Source organism: Bubalus bubalis, chromosome 5 (genome assembly GCF_019923935.1).
Source record: "Bubalus bubalis isolate 160015118507 breed Murrah chromosome 5, NDDB_SH_1, whole genome shotgun sequence".
Classification (NCBI taxonomy): domain Eukaryota; kingdom Metazoa; phylum Chordata; class Mammalia; order Artiodactyla; family Bovidae; genus Bubalus; species Bubalus bubalis.
Genome location: NC_059161.1, coordinates 91870897 through 91897197, shown reverse-complemented (window position 1 = coordinate 91897197; position 26301 = coordinate 91870897). Strand labels below are relative to the sequence as shown.

The following is a 26301-nucleotide window of genomic DNA, read 5'->3' as shown; positions in this document are numbered from 1 at the left end:
ACAATCTGTATAATGTGAAAAGCTCATTGTTCCTTCTTGGTGCTAAAAAGATCTAGAAGTGCAGTTAATTCCTACATCTATGACAGTCACTAAAAATGCATGAACAAATGTTTGTGGGTTGTGTGAGCACACACATACATCAGGTACATCTGACACTGGCAACTCCCTGATGTGAGCGCCAAGGAGACACCAGGGTGGGCTGTTCTGAATAGCACAATACCCCCACTGAGCTGCTACATGAGGCTTTCTGAAAATCCCATTGCTCTGCTGCAGAACCCTCAGAGCCCTCCCCAGACCATTTTCTCAGAAGCTTCTTATAGTCTGCTGGGTGCTCAATGGCACACAGTAGCAGAGAACGAGTGCCCCAAGTGGGAGCAGAACAGAGTCCAGGAGAATTCTAGGTATGGTCCACGAATGTGCTTCTCTCACCAGATGTTGCGTTGGCTTGTCCTGCTGCCTGTTTCTTTTCTCACCTTGGACACCATGTGAGTCTGTGCCTAGTTTGGTTTCTGCATGTGAAAACCAGGTCCCCAGGTACTTTGATAGCTAAAGTACTAAGCGTCATCTCCACACTGCCTTGCCATACACACCTTCTCTCTCCATACTGCATGTCCTCTTTAGTGAAACCCCTAAATCAAATGGATGATCTAGCAGATTTCAGCATTTCCCTTCAAGTTGCTGATTTCCATTAACTGGAGAGTTATCAGTATCACATATGATAAAAGAAGACCTTTAAATCAGAAGCTTAAAGGCTTGTCTGAATGTAAACATAAAGGCTTAAGAAAATGAATCTCACTTGGGCGACCCAAACTATAAGACAAGAAGGGCTTGCCTTTTATATTACATTCTCTGCTGCTGCTGCTGCTAAGTCATTTCAGTCATGTCCGACTCTGTGCGACCCCATAGACGGCAGCCCACCAGGCTCCCCCGTCCCTGGGATTCTCCAGGTAAGAACACTGGAGTGGGTTGCCATTTCCTTCTCCAGTGCATGAAAGTGAAGGAAAAAGCCAGTTTACAGGAAGAGGGAAGAATAAAGCTAATCAGAGGGAAGACAGAAGCAAGCAGAGAAAATACTGATACAATCCAAATTAATAGATCAAGTTATTCATAAATTCCTGCCACCTTCCTGTCCTTGAATCCCATGGGATAGTCAAATAGTACATCATTAACTTTTCTCATGATAGTAAATGAAAAACTAAACTTCTATTGTTTGCCACCAAGATAATGTAACTAATAAAGAGTCTTACATTAGGAATGCACATTTTCAAAGGGGTTCATTAATTCCAACTGATGCTATATTTGTTAAGTGCCAGAGTGTGAAATACCTTGACATAAATGGGCAGGTGGTCACCAAACCAGAGGAAGCCTCTTCAAGCAAGGTACTGGCAGGGGTGGTAGAGAAGCTGGTCAGTCAAATAACCCAGTCTGTGAGGCTTATTGCTGACAAGCACAGGCTAACCAGTGGGAAGGTCAGAAGACTGAATCCAGGCCTATACCTAAACTATTTTTTAAGTTTTTGTTTGTTTGTTTTTTAATGTGGACCATTTTTAATGTCTTTTATTGAATTTGTTACAATATATATATATATATTTTTCCTTCTGGCCACAAGCCATATGGGATCTTAGTTCCCTGACGAGGGATTGAACCCATATCCCCTGCACAGGAAGATAAAAGTATTAACCACTGGACTACCAGGGAAGCCCTTATAACTAAATTTTTAAGAAGCAAACTAGAAATGAAGAGAAACCCACACAGCTAAGTGACCTAAATACACTAGGAATTGAATAAAAACATTGATGGGGCTAGGAATCGTGCAGGGATTTCAACTGACCTGGAACATGCAAGCAGAAGGCAGCTGGCTGTCAGTAGGCCAAATTAAACAGGAGGTAAAATATGGCAAGAATAACTCATGAGCTGTTTTGGGGGCCCAGCATCTTTGGCTTATCTTCCCAGACTTAAAGAACAAGGCTCCTGAAGAGGCAAGAAGTAACATGGGCTCTATCTACAGTGTGGCATCAAGACTAAAATGGAAGCCACTGAAAATTTTAAAACGAGTCCATTTGTGTGTGTATATGACTTCAGTGAGACACGTAGAGATCTCAGAAGCTCAAGGTGACTATTAGCTGGCATAGATTGCCTGCTCCAAGATATCACAGTAACTGTCCTTTAGCTTCATAATCATAAAGAGAGCTGCCATCTGGGTGAACCCTGATCAGATCATGTCCGGATTCCAACCAGGGAAATAGAACATGGGGGTTACTACCCACATACCCCATCAGGCCTGAAATAAGAGGTCTGCCATTAAATATTGAATTGGTATGCAAAAAGCCAAACTCAGGATGATTTTATTTTTATTAGGTTTTCTTCCTAATCCTCTATCATGTTGGCCCATTTTGGAAATTTGAAAATGTGATGTGGTTGGGGGTGGGAGGACTCCTGCCTCAGTTCACTGCCTCTAGTTCTCTGCTTTCCTGGAATACTTTCTTTTCTCTCCTTGAAAGATCTGCAGTTGCTTGGTTGAGCATCATCACTACCTGGAATCTTGAGGTAGTGATGGTCTTTCAAGTAGATCTTTCAAATCCTGGTATGTCTTTCAAGTAAGATTAGGACCCTGCCAATAACTAGGGGTGTGCGACTCCCCCCAACAGACTGCAGGAAAGGAGGAGAGAAAAGAAAGGGTTCCAGGAAAGTAGAGAACTAGAGGCAGTAAACTGAAGCAGGGGTCCATCCCACCCTCAACCACATCACATTTTTAAATTTCCAGAATGGGCCAACATAATAGAGGAACAGGAAGAAACCCCATTACAACCAGTTACCTGATATAGTAACACTGGGATGGACAATACTAAAGGCAAGCACTTTACTACACTTATTTATATTAATTAATTTACTTAATCATCAAATAACCCAATGAGACACTCTTGTTCTCCATTTACAGGTGAGAAAATACAGGTTAGGTAACTTTCCCAACATCTGATAAATAAATAATCCATCTTCAAACCCAAATAACCTGACAGTCTGGCTCAGAGTTTCTGCTCTTTTTTTCTAAGCTATATAATTTTATTTTTTAACCATTAAAAAATTGAAGTGCAGTTAATTTACAATGTTATGTTAGTTTCAGGTGTACAGAAGGTGATTCAATTATGCATATCTACATACATATGTGCAATATTCTTTGCCATTATAGGTTACCACAAAATACTGAATATCGCGCCCTGTACTATACAGTAGGTACTTGCTTTTTATCTATTTTATATATAGTAGTGTGTGTGTGTGTGTGTGTGTGTTTTAACCCTCCCCCCTACCCAGAATCCATGCTCTTGACAATCATGCTCTGCTGCTGCTGCTGCTAAGTTGCTTCAGTCGTGTCCAACTCTGTGCGACCCCATAGGTGGCAGCCCACTGGGCTCCGCCGTCCCTGGGATTCTCCAGGCAAGAATATTGGAGTGGGTTGCCATTTCCTTCTCCAATGCATGAAAGTGAAAAATGAGAGTGAAGTCGCTCAGTCGTGTCCGACTCTTCGCGACCCCATGGACTGCAGCCCACCAGGCTCCTCCGTCCACGGGATTTTCCAGGCAAGAGTACTGGAGTGGGGTGCCATTGCCTTCTCTGAATCATGCTCTACTACCGTTCAGAATGGGAACAAACTTTACCAGAACTCTTTGGATTCTAATGATGACTACTCACCAACAACTCAGAGGCTAGATGAAAGCCAAATTAGACATTCACCTTGATCTGGGATGGTTCCAGAACCCTGCCCTCCTCGCTCCAGCCCAGTCAGTGAGCCCTAGTGCATTGTATGAGCAAGACTGTAGATGCCTCAGTAGAAGGCTAAGTGTAGGTACACTCAGGCTGACTGAATCAGGATTTTTTTCAAGTTCCAAAGAAAATCACCGCTAAACAACTGATTGAAGACATATTGATGGTTACATGAGAGAGGAAAAACAAAACAGGAAAAACAAATCCACTGTAGAAACATAAAACTTTGATTCTTAGGGCCTCAGCTTCATTCTACCCTTCATTTTACAAATATGAAATGGAAACAGAGAAAGGAAGTGGCATGCCCCAGAGCTCATAATCGTTCAGTATCAAAACAGAAGATAGGATAGCAACAGCAACAAAAATAACAATAAGAAAATATTAAGCACTTATTTAAGACGATATGTTCCAGCGGTTGTGATAAACACTTAAGATACATCAGTGTATTTATTTCTCAAGATATCCTAAGGAAAACCTTATCATTCTCATTAAAAATAATAATAATAATAAGGCTCAAAGTGGCTAAACCACTTGCCCGAGGTCAGAAATTCTAAGAGGTACCACAGTGTGAAAGTTGCTCAGTTGTGTCCAACTCTGCGACACCATGGACTATACAGTCCATGGGATTTTCCAGGCTAGAATACTGGAGTGGGTAGCCTTTCCCTTCTCCAGGGGATCTTCCCAACTCAGGGATCGAACCCAGGTTTCCCACATTGCAGGCGGATTCTTTACCAGCTGAGCCACCAGGGAAGCCCAAGAATACTGGAGTGGGTAGCCTATCCCTTCTCCAGCAAAACTTCCCGACCCAGGAAATGAACTGGGGTCTCCTGCATTGCAGGTGGATTCTTTACCAGCTAAGCTACCAGGGAAGCCCCATATCTGGGTGTCCAATCCAGGCCTTTCCAACCCCAGAACACAAGCTGGCTCCTGATTCCTTCTCCTGAGATTTCCCAGGTAAGACTTAAAAAAAAAAAATGCAGTTATTTTCTGATCTGAAAATGGCTAGATTCTCTTTCCCAGTCTGAAGAGAAATTTCTCCCCATACTGACTCAGATTCAATTCCCCAATTCTCTGAGAGTTTCTAGGTCCCTATATCACTTTCAAAACCCCACTTAAAAATGGGACAATGCTATTTTCCAGCTAACCTATTTCCTAAGGAGTTAGCTAGGGGAATAACGCACATGAAGTGAGAGATATGCTCCACAGCTATAAGGCTATGTTATTTATTACTGTGGTTGTTTTTTGCTTTTCTGGATTTTCTCTTCCTTTTCACATTGCCTCTCTGGAAGAGTCATTACCAACAGTAATACCAAGAGGCTCTGCCTGTCACCTCATTTGTCCTTACCCTGTAGTGACATAGGACAACTCCCCTCAAAGGTGAGAACACTGAGGCAGGAACAGGTGAGTGGGTGAGTGAGCAATGTAAGAGCCCAGGGCTTAGCTAGCCAGGGCATAACTGCAGGTTAACATCCATGGCAGGATGTCTCAAGAGAGCAACTTCGGAGCAAGCTAAGACCCTGGTTCTTCTCCCCAGCACTTAATAAAATGCAGGGATGATTATCCCCCTAGCTTATCACCAGACGGGCTCAGAAAATAAGGATAAAGTGTCAGATAGATGTTTGGCTGGAACTTGATTCAACTTTGCTTGCCCAAACTCTCTTAAATAATAAAAATAATAATATCCTCATTTTACAGAAAACTGAGGCACATAGATGTTAAGTAATTTGTCCAAGATCATCAGGACAGTAACAGCAGGGTCAAAAGTCAAACCTATCAGTCTGGTTCCAAAGTGGGTAACACTTCACTATAAAACATTTGCTTCTGTTTCCTATTAAAAACTGGTAAGTGTTCAGAAGTCTGTTTTAGTCAACACAAATTCTTTCACTGATCTTTGAAAAATACACTGTAAATGTTTCTTCCCTTTGGATTAAAGTGATAACATGTCTGCTTGATCCTCCTTAAAAATGCAAGGTAGTATAATCTTTTGCAAAAAATGAATGATATCCTAAGGGTCTTAGTTAGGCTACATGGGGCACCTCTTTAACCCAAGTACAGAAAAGATGGGCCAGCCTGGAGAATGAGGCACAGAAAGTAAAGACCCAGAACTAAAGAGTTTTCCTTCCTCTATAAGTTTTTTCTAGAATCCATCTAACTTGATGCAACAGATAAAAATTATTTGCCCTGTTAGTTATGAAGACTCTTCAAACCTCCATCCTATACTCTGTCCACATACCTCTCTGAACTTAGCATAAAAGGCTAAAATAAATGACTCACTAAAATTAGGTCTGTAGATCATCACTCAAACTGAACTAGATATTATATTAGATTGGCTACCTATATCGTGTTTCATAATTTAACAAGTGTATCCACGCACATTAGATCAGTTCATTCCCACAGGCAGAGGAAAGGGAACCACCATTCATTGACCAATGCCCACTGTGTGCCAGGAAATATGGTAAGATTTCTATCTATGCTTTTCCTCTACTCTTCACAGAGCCCGAGAGGAACTGGTAGAATTCTACAGGTAAGTAAATTGAACCTCAGAGTGCTTGAGTGAATTTCCAAAAGTCAGACATCTGGAGAAAGGCTGACATTCAAACCTAGGTCCTCTGACTCTAAACCCCATTGCTGTACCCCATTATTCCTTCATGGTGCCATAAATCCCACTGATGCACTCGTGACCATTTACAAATCTAACTGCTTCACTTGTGTGTGCAAATGCCCTCTGAAGAGTGCACCAAAAAATGGAGTCATTAGCTCAAATCTCAGATGTGGGTTGGTCAATGTGCCCCAAGCCGCGATCACAATACCTGCCTATTTCACTGTTTCACTCGCACGGTGTTATTCCTGAAAAGTGCTATGTGGATACCATCTGCTTCATTTTGTGAAGCCATCAAAGAGTTATAATCCTCCCAGTGCAGTTGTATTTTTCCAGTTTCAGGTTTCAGAATCCTGAGCAAGCTGTCAAATACCTGGCCCATCACCCTTCTTCTGTAGTATCTGGATCAGGGCCCTGCCCACAGTGGGTGACCTATCAGTGCTTTCTGTTTATTTCCCTTCTGTTGTCTCCTTTCCTCCATTGGGGCATAACTCTAACTACTCCAAGCATACACCTTGTTGATGCCTACCATAAGGCCACTGTTGACATTTCTTTCTTCCCCGCCACATCCTGTGCAACCACCATCCCCTTTCTTATCTTCCTAACCAAACTCCATCCACCCTGCAAGGACAATCTAAAGTTCCAGACTCTCTGTGAGAGTTTCCTCAATCCACTGCAGGTATCAATCTATCCATTCCTGCTCCTCTCAAATTTAAAAACATTCATCATTTGTACTATAGTTCACATTAAACTATAAATATAATAGAAGTTATGTGAAAGTACCAAGTTCTGCCATTCTTACTGAATGCTTCTTTCTGTTCTTACACATGTTGATGGTTAAGTGGTTCATGCATGATAGTTTTAATCTCCTTGATGAAACTATAACCACTGTGATAGCAGGGTCCTCATCCTACTTCATTTCTTCACCAGCTTCATTTCTTCACCTACTTCATTGCTTCATGTCTTCACTTCCACCAACACTCCTAACAGTGCTTAGCATACAGGATACTCAAAAGATGTTCATTAATGGGTTTTTGGCACATGTGCTCAGTCATGTCCAACTCTTCGTGATCCCATGGACTATAGTCCACCAGATTCCTCTGTCTATGGAAACTTCCAGGGAAGAAGACCTTTGGAACTAGAACCACAGCAACAAGAGATAAGCAACCTAAATGTCCATCAACAGATGGAGAGATAAAGAAGATGTGGTACATACACACAGTGAAATATTACTCAACCATAAAAAAGGAACAAAATTGGGTCATTTGTAAAGATATGGATGGACCTAGAGTCTGTCATACAGACTGAAGTAAGTCAGAAAGAGAAAAACAAATATATTTATGCATATATGTGGAATCTAGAAAAATGGTATAGATGAAACTATTTGCAGGACAGGAACAGAGACTCAGATGTCGAGAACAGATGTGTGAACATGGGGGGTAGGTTGGGAGGGATGGGAGGGACATACACACATTACCATGTATAAAACAGATAGCTAGTGGGAACCTGCAGTTTAGCACAGGGAGCTCAGCCCGGTGCTCCGTGGTGACCTGGAGGGCTGGGGTGGAGAGGGGTGGGGGAGGTTCAAGAGGGACAGGGTGTATGTATACATAGAGCCGATTCACTTTGTTATATGGTAGAAACCAATACAACATTGTAAAGCAACCATAACCCAATTAAAAGAAAAAAATAAAAGATTCATGAGAAACCTATGAGACGAAAGTGCAATGGGTAGAAAGGGGTAACCACACGCTGTCCTCTGGCGGCAAGCTGCTCTGCCACCTCCGGTGCTGTTGATGGCAGCGTCCGGAGCTGCCATGCACTGCAGACCACGCTATTCTGAACCATGGCATGTAAATTAAGGAAAGTTATAAACGGAAAGATCCTTCCATGCCTACCATATGCTGGTCCTTTACACTCATTCTTCGCTACTTCTCATTACAAGCCTCTGAATTGCACGCTATAATTATGCTTATTATGCAGACAGGGGAAGTGAGGCATGAACCTGTAACAAAATGGCCCAAGGTCACAAGACTTAAAAATTAGTGGAGCCAAGACTCACTCTTTTTGACTCCGAGTCTGTTGGAGCAAGGGAATGTTCCCTGCTCTAATTTACTACCTCGCTGTGCATTCCAGAAGTTGGAGAAGTGGGAGGAAGCATGGAATCTGGTGAAAAACCTAAGGACTCAAAACATTGTGAAAAAAGTAAAATGGCATCCTAAGAATTTCTTGAATTTTTCAGATAAGTGTGAAGATATAGCCCAAAAAATCCATCTCAAACTGGGCATTTATTTGCAGTCTCTTGTTTTATCTTTTTAAAAATTCATGTAGCTTTTAATATCTTTTACTGCATATCCATCTATGTTTTAATATTAAAATATTTTTAGTTATTTATAATGGAGTCAACCTGACATCTTAGGTAGGTCCTGCATGACTCTCAAAAATCATAGATATGCACACACTGCTATATTCAAAATGGATAACCAACAAAGACCTATTATATTACACAGGGAAGTCTCCTCAATGTTATGTAGCAGCCTGGATAGGAGGGGATTTGGGGGAGAAGGGATACATGTATATGTGGCTGAGCCCCTTGTCTGTCCACTTGAAACCATCACAACATTGTTAATGGGCTATACCCCAATACAAAATAAAAAGTTAAAAACAACAAAAAAGACAATCTCCCTGGAAATAACCACAATCCAGCCAGGGGATTATGTCACTGGCATAAAGATGGATGATGGGGAATTAGGAGATCTCAGTTTTAGACCCAGCAAATTCTGTAACTCAGGATGAAAAGGCAATACAGTGAGCCTCCCAATTTATTTTTATATTTGAGAACTAAAGAGTGAAATGGATAACCTCTAAGGGTCTCATCAAGGATCTGATTTCACTCATCATAAATTTTGACCTACTGGGAAATACTGGAAAGAAGGCAGGATGCTACACAAGTCACCCTTCTGGATAATGATGACCTCTGCTTTTATCACTCAGATACAGAAAGTCAGAAGACATGGCATTAAGAAAGGCATGAAAAATAAGACAAAAGTCAAATCGGGAAAAGACCATTAATATAAGTAGCTTCTAATTAACTGGATAAAGGATGAGGTTTTGTATGTCTTAAACGAGGCACCTCAAAAAGCTATTTATGATTATTTTCATAATCTATATTTTGTATGATCATGTTTAGAGCCTGAATTATTTTTTTTTAATGAAGCAGTTAATTTTCTGGCCTCAAGACCATGCAATTAGTGGCAAAGAATTCTCTGCCACATTAAAGAGGCAAAAAGATTTGAAGTGAAACAGAAAATTATCACCAAGCTCTTTCTTCCATTCTTGCCTTTCTCCATGTGCTATAAGCCTTAACGCTAAAGTTTCCTAACATCTAAGGTCTGTTTTCATTTTTACCCCCTACCAACCATAATTTGACAGTAGATCATATGCTCAAAGTTTTAAACGTAACAGTCATGGAGAAAGTCTTAAAATATTTCGTATCTAGGATATTTGTGTATGTGTGTGTCTGAGAGAGGGGGTAAAATGTGAGGCAGAAAGATGAAGAGGAGGTGTGAGTTTGGTTTACTGTTTCACTATTAGTAAGAGATAAGGTGCTTATGTTCCTGTTGGGTCTGGAAAATGTTTTAATACCTGCTTTTAAACGATGGCACTTGGGCTGGGTTGTGATAGCAACAGAGTAGACAACATTTGAGATCAATTTCCCTTATTTTAAATTCTGAAAACATCTGTACATCTATTAATCTCACTTCTACCCATTTTTCTTCAAAATTAATGTCTTATTTGAAATCATTTTCAGTGAGGAAAAACAAGGGGAAAGAATAGATTAAAAGGAGAAGTGAATGGGGACTAGAAAAACAGAGGTTGCCTAAATATTGCCAACATTTGCTGGTGCCAAAGAATATATTCTGCAGATGTGTTTGTATATTGTCATTGACTAGGCAATGAACTCTTTGTCCCACAGCCAAGAGCCTACAGATCTCTAGGTCCAAAATGCCACCCAGTTCCTAGCCCCACAGCTGTCTCAGCTTCCTAGAGGGGCACTGCCAATGTTATTTGGGTTTCTCAGTTTCTCAATGGCTTTCTTACCCTCAGTTATTCTGCAAAGCAAGGGTTCTCTTTGCCAATTTACTTCCTCCTGGGCCTAGGATAATGCCACCGTTCTGTGCATCAAAGGGAAGATGAAGGAATATTACCTGTTGCTGTGGGCTAGAGGAAAGAAGGTAGGCATAAGAGAGAAGAATGGAATGAAGGGAAAGAAGGCAGGGAGGAAGCTGTTCTCTGGCACATGGGGACTGTCACAAGGTGGAGAGTGAAATGATGCTTTCAAGGCTGACTCTCCTCTGTTCTTTCAGACCACTTTGTCCCCTGGAATTGTGAACTCAGACACATTGGAACCTTCGTTTGTTCTGTAAAGGATTTCCCCAACCAACTGGAAAGGAGATGATGACTTCCTTATGAATATAATGTTTGCAGCCTGACATCTCACGAGCCCTCCTTGCCTATTCTAACTTGACAAAAATCATTTGCAGGTAATACTTTTATGTTATGCGAAGAACAGCCCCCAGCCCTGCCCTTGGTGTCAGATGAGGCTTAGCGAAGACTGCTGCACCTCTGCAGAACTCGATCAGGTCACCTAACTCCCTAAATTATTTCTAAGGCTACGCCCAACTATAAATAAGAATTGGATGATTCTTGACTTTAATACTAACCTCATTTTTATTAGTGAAATAGTAATAAAAAAAGGTTTAGGATTTGGGTCATCTAACAAATAAGACATCTCTTCTCACTCATACAATGGTCTTAGTTAATAAGCTCTCTGACACTTTTTAAGTACAAATGGAAATTGAAAATTATTTGGTCAACCTCACGTTCTTCTTCGAGAACCAAGTGTGATCAAAGATTAAAAACTATGAAAAACAAACAAAGAAAAAACCCTCTGCAAACTGTAAAAGGATACAGTTGGGCTAATATTAAAAATTTGCAATATTAATCATGGCAACCCTTACTGGGCACTTTCTTTGCTTAGCCATTGTACTAAGGGTTTAATTCACATTATTTCATTTAAATCACAAACTTAAAAAAGATCTATATAATATCTAATTTTAGAGAGGATGACACTGAAGTACAGAGAAGTTAAGCATTTTCCCAAGACAGCAAGTGTTAGAGCCAGGATTCAGACCTAGATTTTTTAAGTAGCTAAAACTCTGAATCTGAGCCAAAGTCATCTAGAATGAGAGTCTGGCCCTACTAGGTTATGTTTTACTATTTAACCACTTCTGATCCCGGCCACTTCAATTTTCTTATAAATGATGTGCATGTGTGTGTGAAATCACTCAGTCGTGCCCGACTCTGTGTGACTCGATGGACTGCAGCCTGCCAGGCCCCTCTGTCCATGGGATTCTCCAGGTAAGAATACTGGTGTAGCTTGCCATGCCCTCCTCTAGGAGATCTTCCCGACCCAGGAATTGAACCCATGTCTTTTATATCTCCTGCAGTGGCAGGTGGGTTCTTTACCACTAGCACCACCTGGGAGGCCCCTTATAAATAACATGGGATGTTAAAATCTACCTTCCTTACCTGACAAAGTAGTAATGAGAAAAAAATCTAGTTTACACTGCTTTGAGAACTGAAATAAGATAGACAAAGATAAAGAAAATATAAGGCAGAAATAAGAGTGTAGTGGTCATTTCAGTGGTAGCAATAGTAAAAACATTAGTACAGTATATTTTCTGGTTTCTCTACAAAATAAAAACTACAATCTCTACTGCTTATAAGCTTGTTCCTGCTAAATAAAAATATGTAAATGAAGCTTAAAAAAGTACAGTCTTTTCTACAATGCAGAAATACAAAGGATTATAAGAGACTATTATGAACAACTATATGGCAATAAAATGGATAACCTGGAAGAAATGGGCAGATTCTTAGAAAAGTTCAATCTGAACCAGGAAGAAATAGAAATAGAAATTATGAACAACCCAATTACAAGCACTGAAATTGAAGCTGTGATCAAAATCTCCCCCAAAACAAAAGCCCAGGACCAGATGGCTTCACAGGAGAATTCTATCAAACATTTAGAGAAGAGCTAATGCCTATCCTCCTAAAACTATTTCAAAAAATTGCAGAGGAAGGAACACTTCCAAACTCATTCTATGAGGCCACCGTCACCCTGATACCAAAACCAACTAACCAAAGACAACACAAAAATGAAAACTACAAGACAATATCACCGATGAACATAGATGCAAAAGTCCTCAACAAAATTTTAGCAAACAGAATTCAGCAACACATCAAAAAGCTCATACACCATCATCAAGTTGGGTTTATTCCAGGAATGCAAGGATTCTTCAATATATGCCAATCAATCACTGTGATACACCATATTAACAAACTGAAAGATAAAAAACATATGATAATCTCAATAAATGCATAAAAAGCCTTTGACAAAATCCAGCACCCATTTATGATTAAAACTCTTCAAAAAGTGGGCATAGAAGGAACCTACCTCAACAGAGTAAAGGTCATATATGATAAGCCTACAGCAAACATTATTCTCAATTTTGAAAAACTGAAAGTATTCCCCCCAAGATCAGGAATAAGACAAGGGTATCCACTTTCACCACTATTATTCAACATAGTTCTGGAAGTCCTAGCTTCAGCAATCATAGAAGAAAAAGAAATAAAAGGAATCCAGATCAGAAAAGAAGTAAAACTCTCCCTGTTTGCAGATGACATGACACTGTACATAGAAAACCCTAAAGATAGTATCAGAAAGATAGTATAGAGCTAATCAGTGAATTTAGCAAAGTTGCATGATACAAAATCAATACACAAAATCACTTGCATTTCTATATACTAACAATGAAAAATCAGAGCAATTAAGGAATCAATCCCATTCACCACTGCAACAAAAAGAACTAAATATCTAGGAATAAACTTACCAAAGGAGACATAAGAAATGTACACAGAAAATTATAAGACACTGACGAAAGAAATAAAAGATGACATAAACAGATGGAGAGATATTCCATGTTCTTGGATAGGAAGAATCAATATTGTGAAAATGACTATACTGCCAAATGCAACCTACAGATTCAGTGTGATCCCTATCAAATTACCAAAGGCATTTTTCACCGAATTCGAACAAAAAAATTTCACAATTCATATGGAAACATAAAAGACCCTGAATAGCCAAAGCAGTCTTGAGAAAGAAGAATGGAGCTGGAGGAATCAACCTTCCTGACTTCATATTATACTACAAAGCTACGGTCATCAAGACAGCATGGTACTGGCACAAAAACAGAAATATAGACCAATGGAAAAAGATAGAAAGCCCAGAAATAAACCCATGCACCTATGGGCACCTTATTTATCACAAAGGAGGCAAGAATATACAATGGGGCAAAGACAGCCTCTTCAATAAATGGTGCTGGGAAAACTAGACAGCTACGTGTAAAACAATGAACGCCATACACAAGGATAAACTGAAAATGGATTAAAGGCCTATATTTAAGACAACTCTTAGAGAAAAACATAGGCAGAACACTCAATGACATAAATCAAAGCAAAATTCTCTATGACCCACCTCCTAGAGCAATGGGAATAAAAACACAAGTAAACAAGTAGGACCTGATTAAACTTAAAAGCTTTTGCACAGCACAGGAAACTATAAGCAAAGTGAAAAGACAGCTCTCAGAATGGAAGAAAATAATAGCAAATGAAACAACTGGCAAAGGATTAATTTCCAAAAAATACAAGCAGCTCATACAACTCAATGCCTAAAAAACAAACGACCCAATCAAAAAGTTGGAAAAAGACCTGAAAGACATTTCTTCAAAGACATACAGATGGCTAACAAACACATGAAAAGATGCTCAACATATGCAAATCAAAACGCAATGAGATATCACCAAAACACAATGAGATATCACCTCACACGGGTCAGAATGGCCCTCATCAAAAAGTCTACAAACAATAAGTGCTGGAGAGGGAGTAGAGAAAAGGGAACGCTCTTGCACTGTTGGTGGGAATGTAAATTGATACAGCCACTCTGGAAGATGGTATGGTGATTCCTTAAAAAACTAGGAATAAAATCCCCATATTATCCAGTAATCCCACTCCTAGGCATATACCCTGAGGAAACCAAAATTGAAAAAGAAACATGCATCCCATTGTTCATTGCAGCACTATTTACAATAGCTAGAACATGGAGGCAACCTGGATGTCCATCAACAGATGAATGGAGAAAGATGTGGTACATATACACAATGGAATATTACTCAGCCATTATGGAACGTGTTTGAGTCAGTTCTAGTGAGGTGGATGAACCTAGAACCTATTGTACAGAGTGAAGTGAGTCAGAGAAACATAAATATTGTATTCTAATGCACATGTACTGAATCTAGAAAAATGGTACTGAAGAATTTATTTATAGGGGAGCTATGGAGAAACAGACATAGGGAATAGACTTACAGACATGGGGAGAGGGGAGGAGAGGGTGAGATGTATGGAAAGTGTAACATGGAAACTTATATTAACATATGTACAATAGATAGCCAACGGGAATTTGCTGTTATGTCTCAGGAAACTGAAACAGGGGCTCTGTATCAACCTAGAGAGGTGGGATGGGGAGGGAGATGGGAGGGAGGTTCAAAAGGGAGGGGATATACGTATACCTATTGGCTGATTCATGATGCGGTTTGACAAAAAACAATAAATTTTGCAAAGCAATTATCCTTTAATAAAAAAATAAAAAGGAAAAAAGAGTAAGTACAGTCTTTTCTACTATTAGTTCATTAAAGGTTTTCTGTGCTTGATGTGTGTGTGATTTTTTTGCTTATTGTTTTTACTTGGAGGAAGAATACTATTATTAACCCTGAACAACTGTCTGCTTTTGTGTTCTGTAACAAAAAATGTTTGGGGCCCTAGTTTTGCAGTTTACAGAGTAGGTGAGGAAAGTGGGCATGGCAGAGGATGGGGTTTACTCCATTGTACCATAACACATATCTGTGCTAATACCCCATTCTGATGAGTCAACACAAACATTTTACAATGAACAATATTGAAACAAAGACCAGGCATCCTGCACCTGGCGTTAATTTTTCATAGACTCCAGATGCCTATGCACAGAAATCTCAAGACCAGCAGTCAAAGAAATGCAAACTGCATGCAAGAGGAAGATAACAAGATAGCAAGATTTTGCCTTTTGTTCAAAAACAAAAATGACAATTCCATTCCATTTTACCAGGAATCTGCAAACATTCATTCAGATCCAGGCTGTTGCAATTATCCAGGTCGCTTCAGATAGTTTTGGGTTTTTTTTTTTTTTGGTCCTCTTTAGGTTGAACATCTCTATAGATGAAGTGCCATCTTTATTCCTTAACTAATAGAAATTCCATTAATAGCCTTGTTCATATTCTCCTGAAGGAAATAGACTAAAAACTGGGGTGTTACTAGACACAAGTGCAGAGTGAGGCTAAGAGGAATAAAATAGAAAAAGAAATCCGACAGGATTGAGAATGATGAGTCAAGTAGTATTTAGAATCCGGAAAGGACAAAACACACTTGGAACACTGTGAACCAGGACTGAAACTCATCACCGAACAAACCCTATTTAGAGCTGACCTAAGCTTATAATGGTTTAAATTCAACATCCAGGGGCTGGAGGCAGGGTCTGAGAAAGCGATGGTGGGGCAGAACAGACAGGTTTCAAGGATGTTAGAGACAAGGATTATTTCCTCATTGTCATCTCACTGCTGCCTAAGTTCTTACATTTTAAGTGTTAATCAGTACATACAGAATTGTTTAGCAAACATCATATTTAAGGCAGTGTATTTAGGACTGTAATATGTAGGCAGAGGAAACACATGTGGTTTTTTGTTTGTTTTCTTTTTTAAACAACTTTTATTGGCGTATAGTTGCTTTATAATGTCATGTTAGCTTCTACTGGACCACAAAATGAATCAGCCATGGTAGTGAGGTAGTTGCTAAGACATGTTTGACTCTTGTGACCTGTAGCCCACCAGGCTCTTCTGTCCATGGGATTTCCCAGGTAAGAATATGAGAGTGGATTGCCATTTCCTTCTTCAGGGGATCTTCCTGTATCTTCTAGACCCAGGAATTGAACCCAGTCTCCTGCATTGAAGGTGGATTCTTTACTGACGGAGCCACCAGGGAAGCCCTATATGTACACATATACCTTCTCCCTTTCAGAAATACCTCCCAAGGAAACACATGGTTTTGCTCTGCAAAGAGTTTACTGTGTCATATGAAAACAAGAGAAATCCTTCGAATGCTTATAATATAAAACAGAGAAACATCACAAGAGATACAAGCAAAGAACCACAATGGGGGTGAAGGGGAAAGGCAGATGGAATTAGGGTTTGAAGGCTTGATTTTTTTCATGGTCATAGCATCTATATGATTTTTAAACAAGGTACTGATCCTCTAAAATGGAGATATTAATATTAGGGCCACTTGATGTTGGTCTTATGATGATGAAACAAGAAAGTGTAGATTAAAGCAGTATGGATGTAGGTTTCTTACTCTTATTTTTCTTCAAGGAGTGCTAATCAAGGTTGAGATAATGGATGTAGGTTTCCTACTCTTATTTTTCTTCAAGGAGTGTTAATCAGGGTTGAAATAATGAGGCAGAAGGTATATCATCTGGTTACATTGTATGAGGCAAGTCCCATGGAAGGAAATGTGAGTTGTCTTAAAAGATGGAACTTCACTTTGTGGCTCCATAACTGTTCTGTTCTTCTTTTTCTGATTGACCTAGAGGATTCTTACCTTAAGTAAATGATCCATCTCTCATCTGTGTTGTTCCTGATATCTCTTCTGAATGCTCAAAGAGGAAGATGAGGACTCAAGGAAAACTGATGACTATACCTCGCTCCATACTATTCTTTCATGCCTCAGTGCCTTTGCACCTACTGTGGCAGCCTCACTCATTTCCTTCACCTGATAAACCACTGTTTTAAAGCCATCTCCGGACCTCTCTCCTCTTTTTATTCTTCCTTGGTCATCTTTCCTCTCCATTCAAGCAGATGGGGCACGTCCACCTTGCTGCATGTACTGTGGTTTGTCTATCCCTCTATTGCAGCTTTCAGCATGCTATGCTGAAGTGGTTTTGGATTCAATGATTTTCTCCTTCACTAGATGAACCTATTAAAAAAATGGGCTCTGGAGCCAGATAACTAGTTTCAAGGCCCAGCCTTTCCATTTATTAGTTGTGTGATCATGAAGAAGTTACTTAACTTCTGTAAATTTTGTAAAGTGGAAATGATAGTGCCCACATCAGAAAGCTGTTGACAGAACTGGGGGAAATATACATGAAGGACTTAGAACAGTACGTGACACACGATAGGTGCTCAGCATACACTATCGCTTTTATATTAAAGTACCAAGTCTGGGATGTGTCAGACAGGACGTACTAATTATTTGCTAAAGAAATTAATATGCATTTAAAGACTACAAAATATTTGGCAAAGAATGATTTGTTTAGTTTGCAGTGGCTTTGCAAAATATCTATAATTGCTATACTATTTTGATAATAGATGTATATTACATATATCTGTGTATGCACATGTGCAATATTAAATTACAATTGTGACAAATACTGTGAACAACTCTCACAGGATAGTATTCAAGTGTGTGGTACAGATATATATGTAAGTGTTCATTTAATGTTTGTCTCATCCACTTGAATCTAAATGCCCTCAAGGTAGGGTTTGAACTTGTGCTGTTTATTGCTATCTTCCCTGGCATATTACATAATTTCTGATACATAAAATGTATCTGGTAAATACTGGTTGAATGACAGATCAGATGGAAAATGAACCATCTTTACACAATTAGTAAATATCTTTACGATTCCTTTCTACTTAGAATGCCCTCTTCCATCATCATCAAATTCTGTTTGATCTTCATAACCCAACTGAGATCTATGAAGCTTGGCACCCCTTAATTCTTAGAGCAATTCATGGGTACTTAAGGCACTCAACAAGGTCCATTTGAAAATTCCTGGTGGGCAGAATTCCATATAAGTATCATCACGGGTTCTGTTGATTTAATCATTTTAGCATTTCAACCAGTGCTTGGCAAGCTGCATGACCTTCACATTAGACCAAAACCAACCATGGCGGCTAGCAGCACAAGGAACACCGATTTTGTACATTTCAGCAAAAGACAGTCAAGTTCCAATTGGGCTAAAGTTCCAGTTGGGCAAGGGGTAGGGCAGTGTCTCTGCCAAAGTGATGGTGAGACAAGTTGGAGTGAACTTTCTGGTCTTTATCCTGTGTTTCCTCTCTCCAACATGTATTTTAGGCTGCACATGGAGGTTCTCTCGGAAAGATTATTGTATCTTGAGATTTTATGTAAGGTTTATTATTAGTACCCAACTGCACTGGCTGAAAAACTGCTTGTGATCTATGGCTTATTGTGAGTGTGAGAGATGATCCAGACGAGCCAGGTGGCCCTGTATTCTAATGCAGTGTTAGTAATCCACATTTACAGGAGATGCACAGACAGCTTGTGAAGATTTCAGGTCAGTGTTTCTAAGATCAGCTACATCAAAGTATGTCTACACTTCCTAAATATCATTCATCTCTTAGTGTTTTATTTTAAAAGGCAACAAATCTATTTTAAAGAAGATAATTATGTCAATATAGTTTTTAATTCACTTAATATGCTTAATGCATCATTGTGAAGGTGTGTAGTTTAAGACTATATCTGGATATCCTAAAAAATGAAGGGTATTATTAGTCAAGAATGTCACATACTCAGTTATGTATATGTGTGTAAATGCATGTGTGTGTATGAAATACATATCACTGGGTTTAAAAAGTACATAAAACATGGAATAAATGAAGCTCTTTCCTGAGATCTAAATTGTATATTCTAAAACTAAATAAATTGAGGTTCAGTTTAAACAGAATTATTTTCAACTGGTAGTAATATTTTAATGATGCCTATGATTTCTAAAAATAGTCCTCATAAAATTATGATGACATAATGATACATTTAATGCAAGACTTGGAGGCAATCTGAGAAGAGTTGGGAGACTGGCAAATTCCTAATATCTTTGGGAAAAGATTTAGAAGAGTCAAAATGAAGAAAATATGAATAAAACTTGAATATGTCTACATAAAAGCCTGCAATATGGGGACCCAGACACAGGAATGGAAGAAGAGTAGCCCATGGACTGCAGTAACTGAAACCAAGTCTATTTTTCCCCAGAAAGGTCTATCTTCGGCACTAACACATTACCACTCCCACCATCGCAGCCACTGCGGTGCTTTAGTCAAGGTTTATTGTTATCTCCGGATGGATTTGAATAGAAATAATTTTATGAAGTCAGTATAGACAAAGCTCGTGATGAAAACTGCCGTGTAGTAACTAGAAATGATGGAATTGGAGACACTCAGTTGATTTCATTCATTCCGCCCATGCTCACCAAGCACTCTGTTGTGCTAAGCACTATCGTAGACCCTAGGAATAGATACAGACTATATTCAAGGAGTTTGATACATGAAAACAAAACAAAAAACTAACAAATATCGCTTCCTTTTTCAAACGTATTTTTCTTTTCTCCTTAACTCCAAGAAGTTGCAAACAAAACACAACAAAAAACCAACAAATATCGCTTCCTTTTTCAAACGTATTTTTCTTTTCTCCTTAACTCCAAGTTGCAATATAATTAGAGAGACAGAAAAGAAAATACGATTAAATAATTTGGGTGACAGATCGGAGGTGCCTGAGATCTCAAGGAATTGAGATAGGAGAAAACAGCTCTGTCTAGCCAGAGAAAGCTCTACAAAGGAGGAGACACTTGAGCTTCACCAGGGGTATCATAACCTTCATGATAAAACAAAGGAGGAAGAGTTTAATAAAGATAGGAGAAGCAAACTTTACACAGCAGATTCCAGTTCAAAGTAGAATAATTATAACTTAATCTGATTTAGAAAGCTTCCCACCAAGAATGGTTTAAACCATTGCAAAAACTATATTTTATGTCCTCGACAATTAAGATAAACTTACAGAGATCCAACCAGAAAATAGTATTCAATGAGAACAACTTTAAATCTTTAAAACAGGTGATTCCTCAGTTACCGAGAAAAACATAATGAAATCTAACTTAAGTCAGTTGAAAACAACTCGTATTTCAAAGAAGACCAACTCTATGTCATAAATAATGTTTTTCTTAAAGAATTCCAAATAACTGCAGGTCTTAATTTTAAAGAGTGTCCTCTTATTTTTAATAGATTATCTCAATCCTTCAAAAAAGATCTACTTAAAGAATCACGTATTTTTATATTCTTCTTGCAGGTCCCATTCACCCCACCTCTGCCTATCAAATGTAGCCAGCCTGTTCTTCTGGTTTGATCTTTATAAGCACAAACATTATATCTGCAGTGGAAAACACAATGACACTGACTTACTTATTTAATTCACCTTATGTATCTATGCACTTCCAAAATACACATTTCTAAACCATTTTTACACATCTCTAAGTACAGCATCACTACTTTTCTAAAGGAACAAACACACTTTTCAGGGAGAGGCTTTATGGTAGATTTTACTTGGCTAAGCAAAGAATCAGAATATAAAACTAACTTTTGGCTTCCTGATCTAAGTATCAAACCCACTGCAAAAAGGTATTCAAGCCATTCTAAGTGCTTTTGGGGGAACCAGCCAGGAAATACACACTGTAGACTGTTTCAAACGTTAATATGAAGAATATCAATCTTGCGCCCTTTCTCTACTACTTGTTACTTTTAGAAACTACCATCTTCAGTAGGGTAAGTTTCCCTGGACCACTGTCTATTCTTTCTCAACGATCAATATTTAACCCTTTAATAATTCAGATTTCACATAGAGCAAAAGAAGACATATTTTTATCAAACAAGAACTACAGAGAAGATACCACATCTTTAAATGCATAGAATATATGCATTTTACCTATAGCTATAACAGAAGAAATAGCAGGAAAGTGAAAGACTCTCTAGAAAAATAAAAGGAAATGTCCCTTACCGGAATAAATGCATGTTGCATAGCTTGTTCACATTGTTTTAAAGAAGCAATAGTATCCCACAGAAGCTGATAATTTTCAGCCCGAGAAGCACTTGGCCGCTGCATGGCGAAAGCTAGTAACACTCAAACTGAGCTCAAAGAACCCAGTTGAAGAAGGAAGGGAAAAAAAAAAAAAAAAAAAAACCCTGCAGATCTGTTACATAAACTTCTTAATTAGATCTGCTACACAAACTGCTATCTTAAGACTTAAAAAAAAAGTTAATCAGAACATTTCTTTTGGGGGATAACTGGGCATGACTTGAACAGAGACAGATGTTTTCATTGGGAAGGATTTTCGTTCCCACACTTGTGAAAAGCAATCCCATCAGTGTTGCCCTGTCTTTACACGGATCTGGCGAAACTGCACATACCATAAGTGTGTGGGGGGAAAGAAGTAGGAGGGAGAGAAATGTAAAAAAAAATATTTCCACCAGAAGACTTGGGTGGCAGGCCCCGGAGGTAGAATTTGAATAGCTTGTGAAAAGTAGTAAAATTGAAGGGACTGGGTTACACACACACACACACACACACACACACACACACAGAAAGGCAGGTGTCTACACTTGTCTGCTCTGTGTGAAATATGTGCCTTCTCACAGTGTCATTTAATATGTCCAATTTTTGTCTCAGTTTAGCTATGATCTAGATGTGATATATTTTTCATCTATAGGGTATCACTGCCTTTATTAACTGCAGTTATTTATCTAGGGTTATTTCTAAAAACTAGCTAGAAAATCTTTGACTACAACAGGAGTCAATAATTTATCCTAAAATCCAAGAGAAATTAGAAGACCTTTCTGTTGTTTCATATGTTAGGTAAAGGCACATTTAGTTCTTCTAGGCAGAATTTACATAAACAATGCCAGGAAATGTGAACCTTCAAATATTCCAGGGACCTGAGAGTGGGCTACACATCACTGGAATATGTTAATTCAAAATAAGTTGCTTGCACACTTTAGCAAAAAGGTATGTAGGCAGGCTCAATCATTCAGTTGTGTCCAACTTTTTGCGACACTCCCCCTCCCTGGACTATAGCCCCCCAGGATCCTCTCTCCATGGGATTTTCCAGGCAAGAATACTGGAGTGGGTAGCCATTCTTTTCTCCAGGGGATATTCCTGACCCAGGGATCGAATCCGCATCTTCTGCATTGGCAGGCAGGTTCTTTACCACGGAGCCACCTGGGAAGCCCAACAAAAGGTGTAAGTTGAAACTAAGTAAAAATTGAACAACAGCATATAGCAACAGATTTTGAATGTTCCTTCCCTTAAGACAGGAGCCCACAAGGTAAGGTGCGGCTCCACTAGCCCTTAGGCTGTGGGATCATTGAGGCAAGGGATAATGCACCTTGTAAGGTACTAAGCACTTTGAAGTTCCAAAGGAATTTATGTTCTCAGGACTAATTACGCAGCCAACAATGGGGATATCTGTTCATGTCTTTTTAAGAGTAAGGGGTAAGCTGAGGGCAATACATAGCATGATGAGTAACTTGTGCTTTTAATTGACCTAGAAAATCCAAGGAGTGTAAAACAAGGTACAAATTGTAGAAAACAGCGTGATAACATAAATGAAGGATTCTTTGCTGTTATTTTTAGAAGAGCTGCATGATTTGGGTTACCTAGATTTTCTGCATTTGTACCCTGGTGATGGTGGGTGAGTTCATACTAATGACCTTGCTGTGCGAGAGTCTCCAAGGCAAAGTTTGCCTCTTATCTCATTTATTTTTCAATTCTGAACTGAAGGAATTGCAGGTAGAACTGATCTTTCAAAATTTCTACCTGGGCTAATTTGCAAGGAGGCTGCTTTTCCTTAATATTTCGTGAGTACACACCATAAGGCTCCTACCATTAGACAATTTGTTTTTCGGTATCAATTCAAGCAGCCTTCTCTTTCCCCCATTCATGGTGTTCTTCTGTTCAGCTCACACCCACGGGCCCTCCTCTGCCTTCACTCTGCTGCCCCTATACTCTCCCATCTGCCCCAGCCACATGCTTCTTCCTCGTGCACTGTCGACCAGCCAGCTTGCAACTCCCAGAAAGTGTTCTGTCACTAGCAGGTATTTGTATTTCCGATCAAACAACAGGAAAATAAAAGTTGTTTTCTAAGTTACCCTCCAAAATATGCTTTCTGAAAACCTTGAACAAATATTCATCATTACTCCAGACCTTAGTCTCTGGGTCTTCAGTCCTGCCTTGGACTTCTTCTACCTATTGCTCATCAGATTCCATCTTGTGTTTTTCATGTAAGCAGCATTGTTTAAAAGATGCTTCTTTCCTTACTCTTTGGCCAAAAGGTACAGAATCCACAGTCTGCATGTCGAAACTCTACATGAAAAACACTCTCGGAATCATGCATTCATTTATTTATTGATCCAAGAAGCATATCAAGCATCTCCCATGTACTACATTTTTTCACTGTATTTTGGGCAAATGGATATATCAGATGTTGATTTTTGTTTTTAAGGAGCTTAGAGTTTAATTGAAAGGATGATACATGGGCACAAATAACAAAAAAGACCAGTTAAAAAAGGGTAGGTGTCATAAAAGAGCTGGTATAAACTATTTATAAAACAATGAAAAAGAAAAATTACATCAACTAGGAAAATTAGGGCAGCTTCATAGATTTAGCACTTGGCTAGAGCTTGAAGTTAGGGTATAATTTGGACTTGCAGAGATAGGTAGGGGGCATTCCTGAAGAAGAAAAGCTAGAATAAAGGGTCAGAGTGGGAAAGATCATTACTAGTTGTTTCGGGGAAAAAAAGGAAAAACATGACCCCAAGGCTCAGATGGTAAAGAATCCACTTGCAATGCAAGAGACCTAGCTTGGATCCCCAAGTCAGGAAGATCCCTTGGAAAAGGGCACGGCAACCCACTCCAGTATTCTTGCTTGGAGAATTCCATGGACAGAGGAGCCTGGTGGCCTATAGTACATGGGGTCACGAAAAGTCAGACATGACTGAGCAACTAAAACTTTGGCTTTTTCATGATTGTTACTGGAATCAAGTAATAATTATTGAATTATTGAATACAACTATTATTCTTGAATAAAATGTCAGTAGCTTCCTGTTCCTAATGGCAATCAATCTTAGCTTTAACCAATTCTTAGAGCATCAGTGTGCATAAATTCAGTGAAACTAAACCTCACGAGAGAGTAAATGTCATATGTTTATTCCTTACTCTTTAAAATAGGAATATTGGTATACTTTGGAGGGTTTAGGGGGCTCAATCATTTCAGTCATATTGCTTTTTTGTTCATTCAGTACATATATCATGTTTTTTACTCATACCCAATCACTTCTGTAAGTTCTAAAGTCTATTACCTTCGATATTCAAGTGGAGTCCACCATGAGTCTTAACCTGGTCTAATGTTTGATGTAATTCAGTTTGGGTCAGTTTAACAAACATTTATTGAGCTCTACTATGTGCTAAGTAAGCACTAAGATAGAAAGATAAATATGATATAATGTCAATTCTCTATTTATTTCCAACTGCCCCTCAGTATAAGTAGAATGTTACACATATTTTCTTCTTGTGAGCACAATGCCTGATATGTAATGACTACTATTTCTGTTAAATCCTCAGTCACTAGGCCATATGTCCATAATATTGAAATACCTCTAAATTAGATTAAAGGACTTAGAATGTTAAAAAGTACTTTTTATTTGGTAACACTGCCATGCTCAAACAGGTCTGTATTTGAAAGCTTTCTGCTGGGACTGGTTTAAATATAACTTTGTGACAACAGAAATGGAGCAATGATTTACATTCCTATCTGAAAAACCAAAAAAACTGAAAACAAAACATATGAAACAATGAGTCAAATATGGACAGAGAAGAAAAATCAGTGAACTCTGGGAGACAGGAAACAAACGAGCTAAGTCCTGGGACTGCCCCATTTGCCACCCTGAATGTCCAGGCCCCATCGCAGAAGAAGGGGACCCAGCTGGAACCCAGTGAACCTGCTGAACTGAGGACACAGAAATGGTTTTCTGGAGAAGACAAAGCAATAGGGGAAATAGAGAAATTCATAATTATAATTGGAGTTTTCAATAAACTACTCTGAATAATTCATGTACTAAGCAGTTACAGTCTATAAGGATATGTAAAACCTTTATGAAACCATCTGTCAATTTAGGCTAATATACCTTTTAAAAACATGGACTTCCCCGGTGGCTCAGCAGTTAAAAAATCCACCTGCAGAAACTGTGGGTTCAATCCCTGGGTCAGGAAGATTCCCTGGAGGAGGGCATGACAATCCACTATAGTAATATTACCTGGAGAGTCCTATGGACAGAGGAGCCTGGAGGGCTACAGTCCATAGGGTCGCAAAGTCAGACATGACTGAAGGGACTGAGTATGCACCTTTAAAAAAACATTCCACCCTACAACAGTGATCTTCACAAGTGCTCATGGAACATTTACCAAGATAGAGCATATTCTGAGCCATAGATCAAATTATAATAAATTTAAAAGAATTCAGGCCAAAGAAAATATATTCTCTCACCATAGTAAAATTAAGTTGCATCAACAACAAACAATCTCTGAAAATTCCCAAAATATTTGACAAGCAAATAACACACTTAAATTACCTACTGGCCAAAGAAGAAATCAAAAGTAAGTGAGAATGCATTTTGAACTGAATGAAATAAAACCACAATGTATCACCATCTGTTGGATGCCCTTAAAGCAGTACTTAAGGAAAGAAGAACTATACACAAAAAAGATCCTCATGATCCAGATAACCAAAAGGGTGTGATCACTTATCTAGAGCCAGATATCCTGAAACGAGAACTCAAGTGGGCATTAGGAAGCATCACTATGAACAAAGCTAGTGGAGGTGATAGAATTCCAGCTGAGCTATT

General features: G+C 39.0%; 1 protein-coding gene across 30 annotated transcripts in view; it reads right to left on the bottom strand.

Moving 5' to 3' along the window:
- The window catches only part of DLG2 (discs large MAGUK scaffold protein 2), a 2352634-nt gene that overhangs the window by 881834 nt on the left and 1444499 nt on the right, over window positions 1-26301 (bottom strand). For 2 of the 30 annotated variants that reach the window (XM_045165949.1, XM_045165955.1), the window contains exon 1: window positions 21404-21542. The exons of 27 other annotated variants lie outside the window; for them this stretch is intronic. In XM_045165949.1, the coding sequence (XP_045021884.1) occupies window positions 21404-21508 (105 nt within the window). In that variant the 5' untranslated portion in view covers window positions 21509-21542. Of the gene's footprint in view, window positions 1-21403; window positions 21543-26301 lie in introns of those variants that run through there. One more of the 30 variants, XM_045165952.1, reaches the window with a different exon arrangement.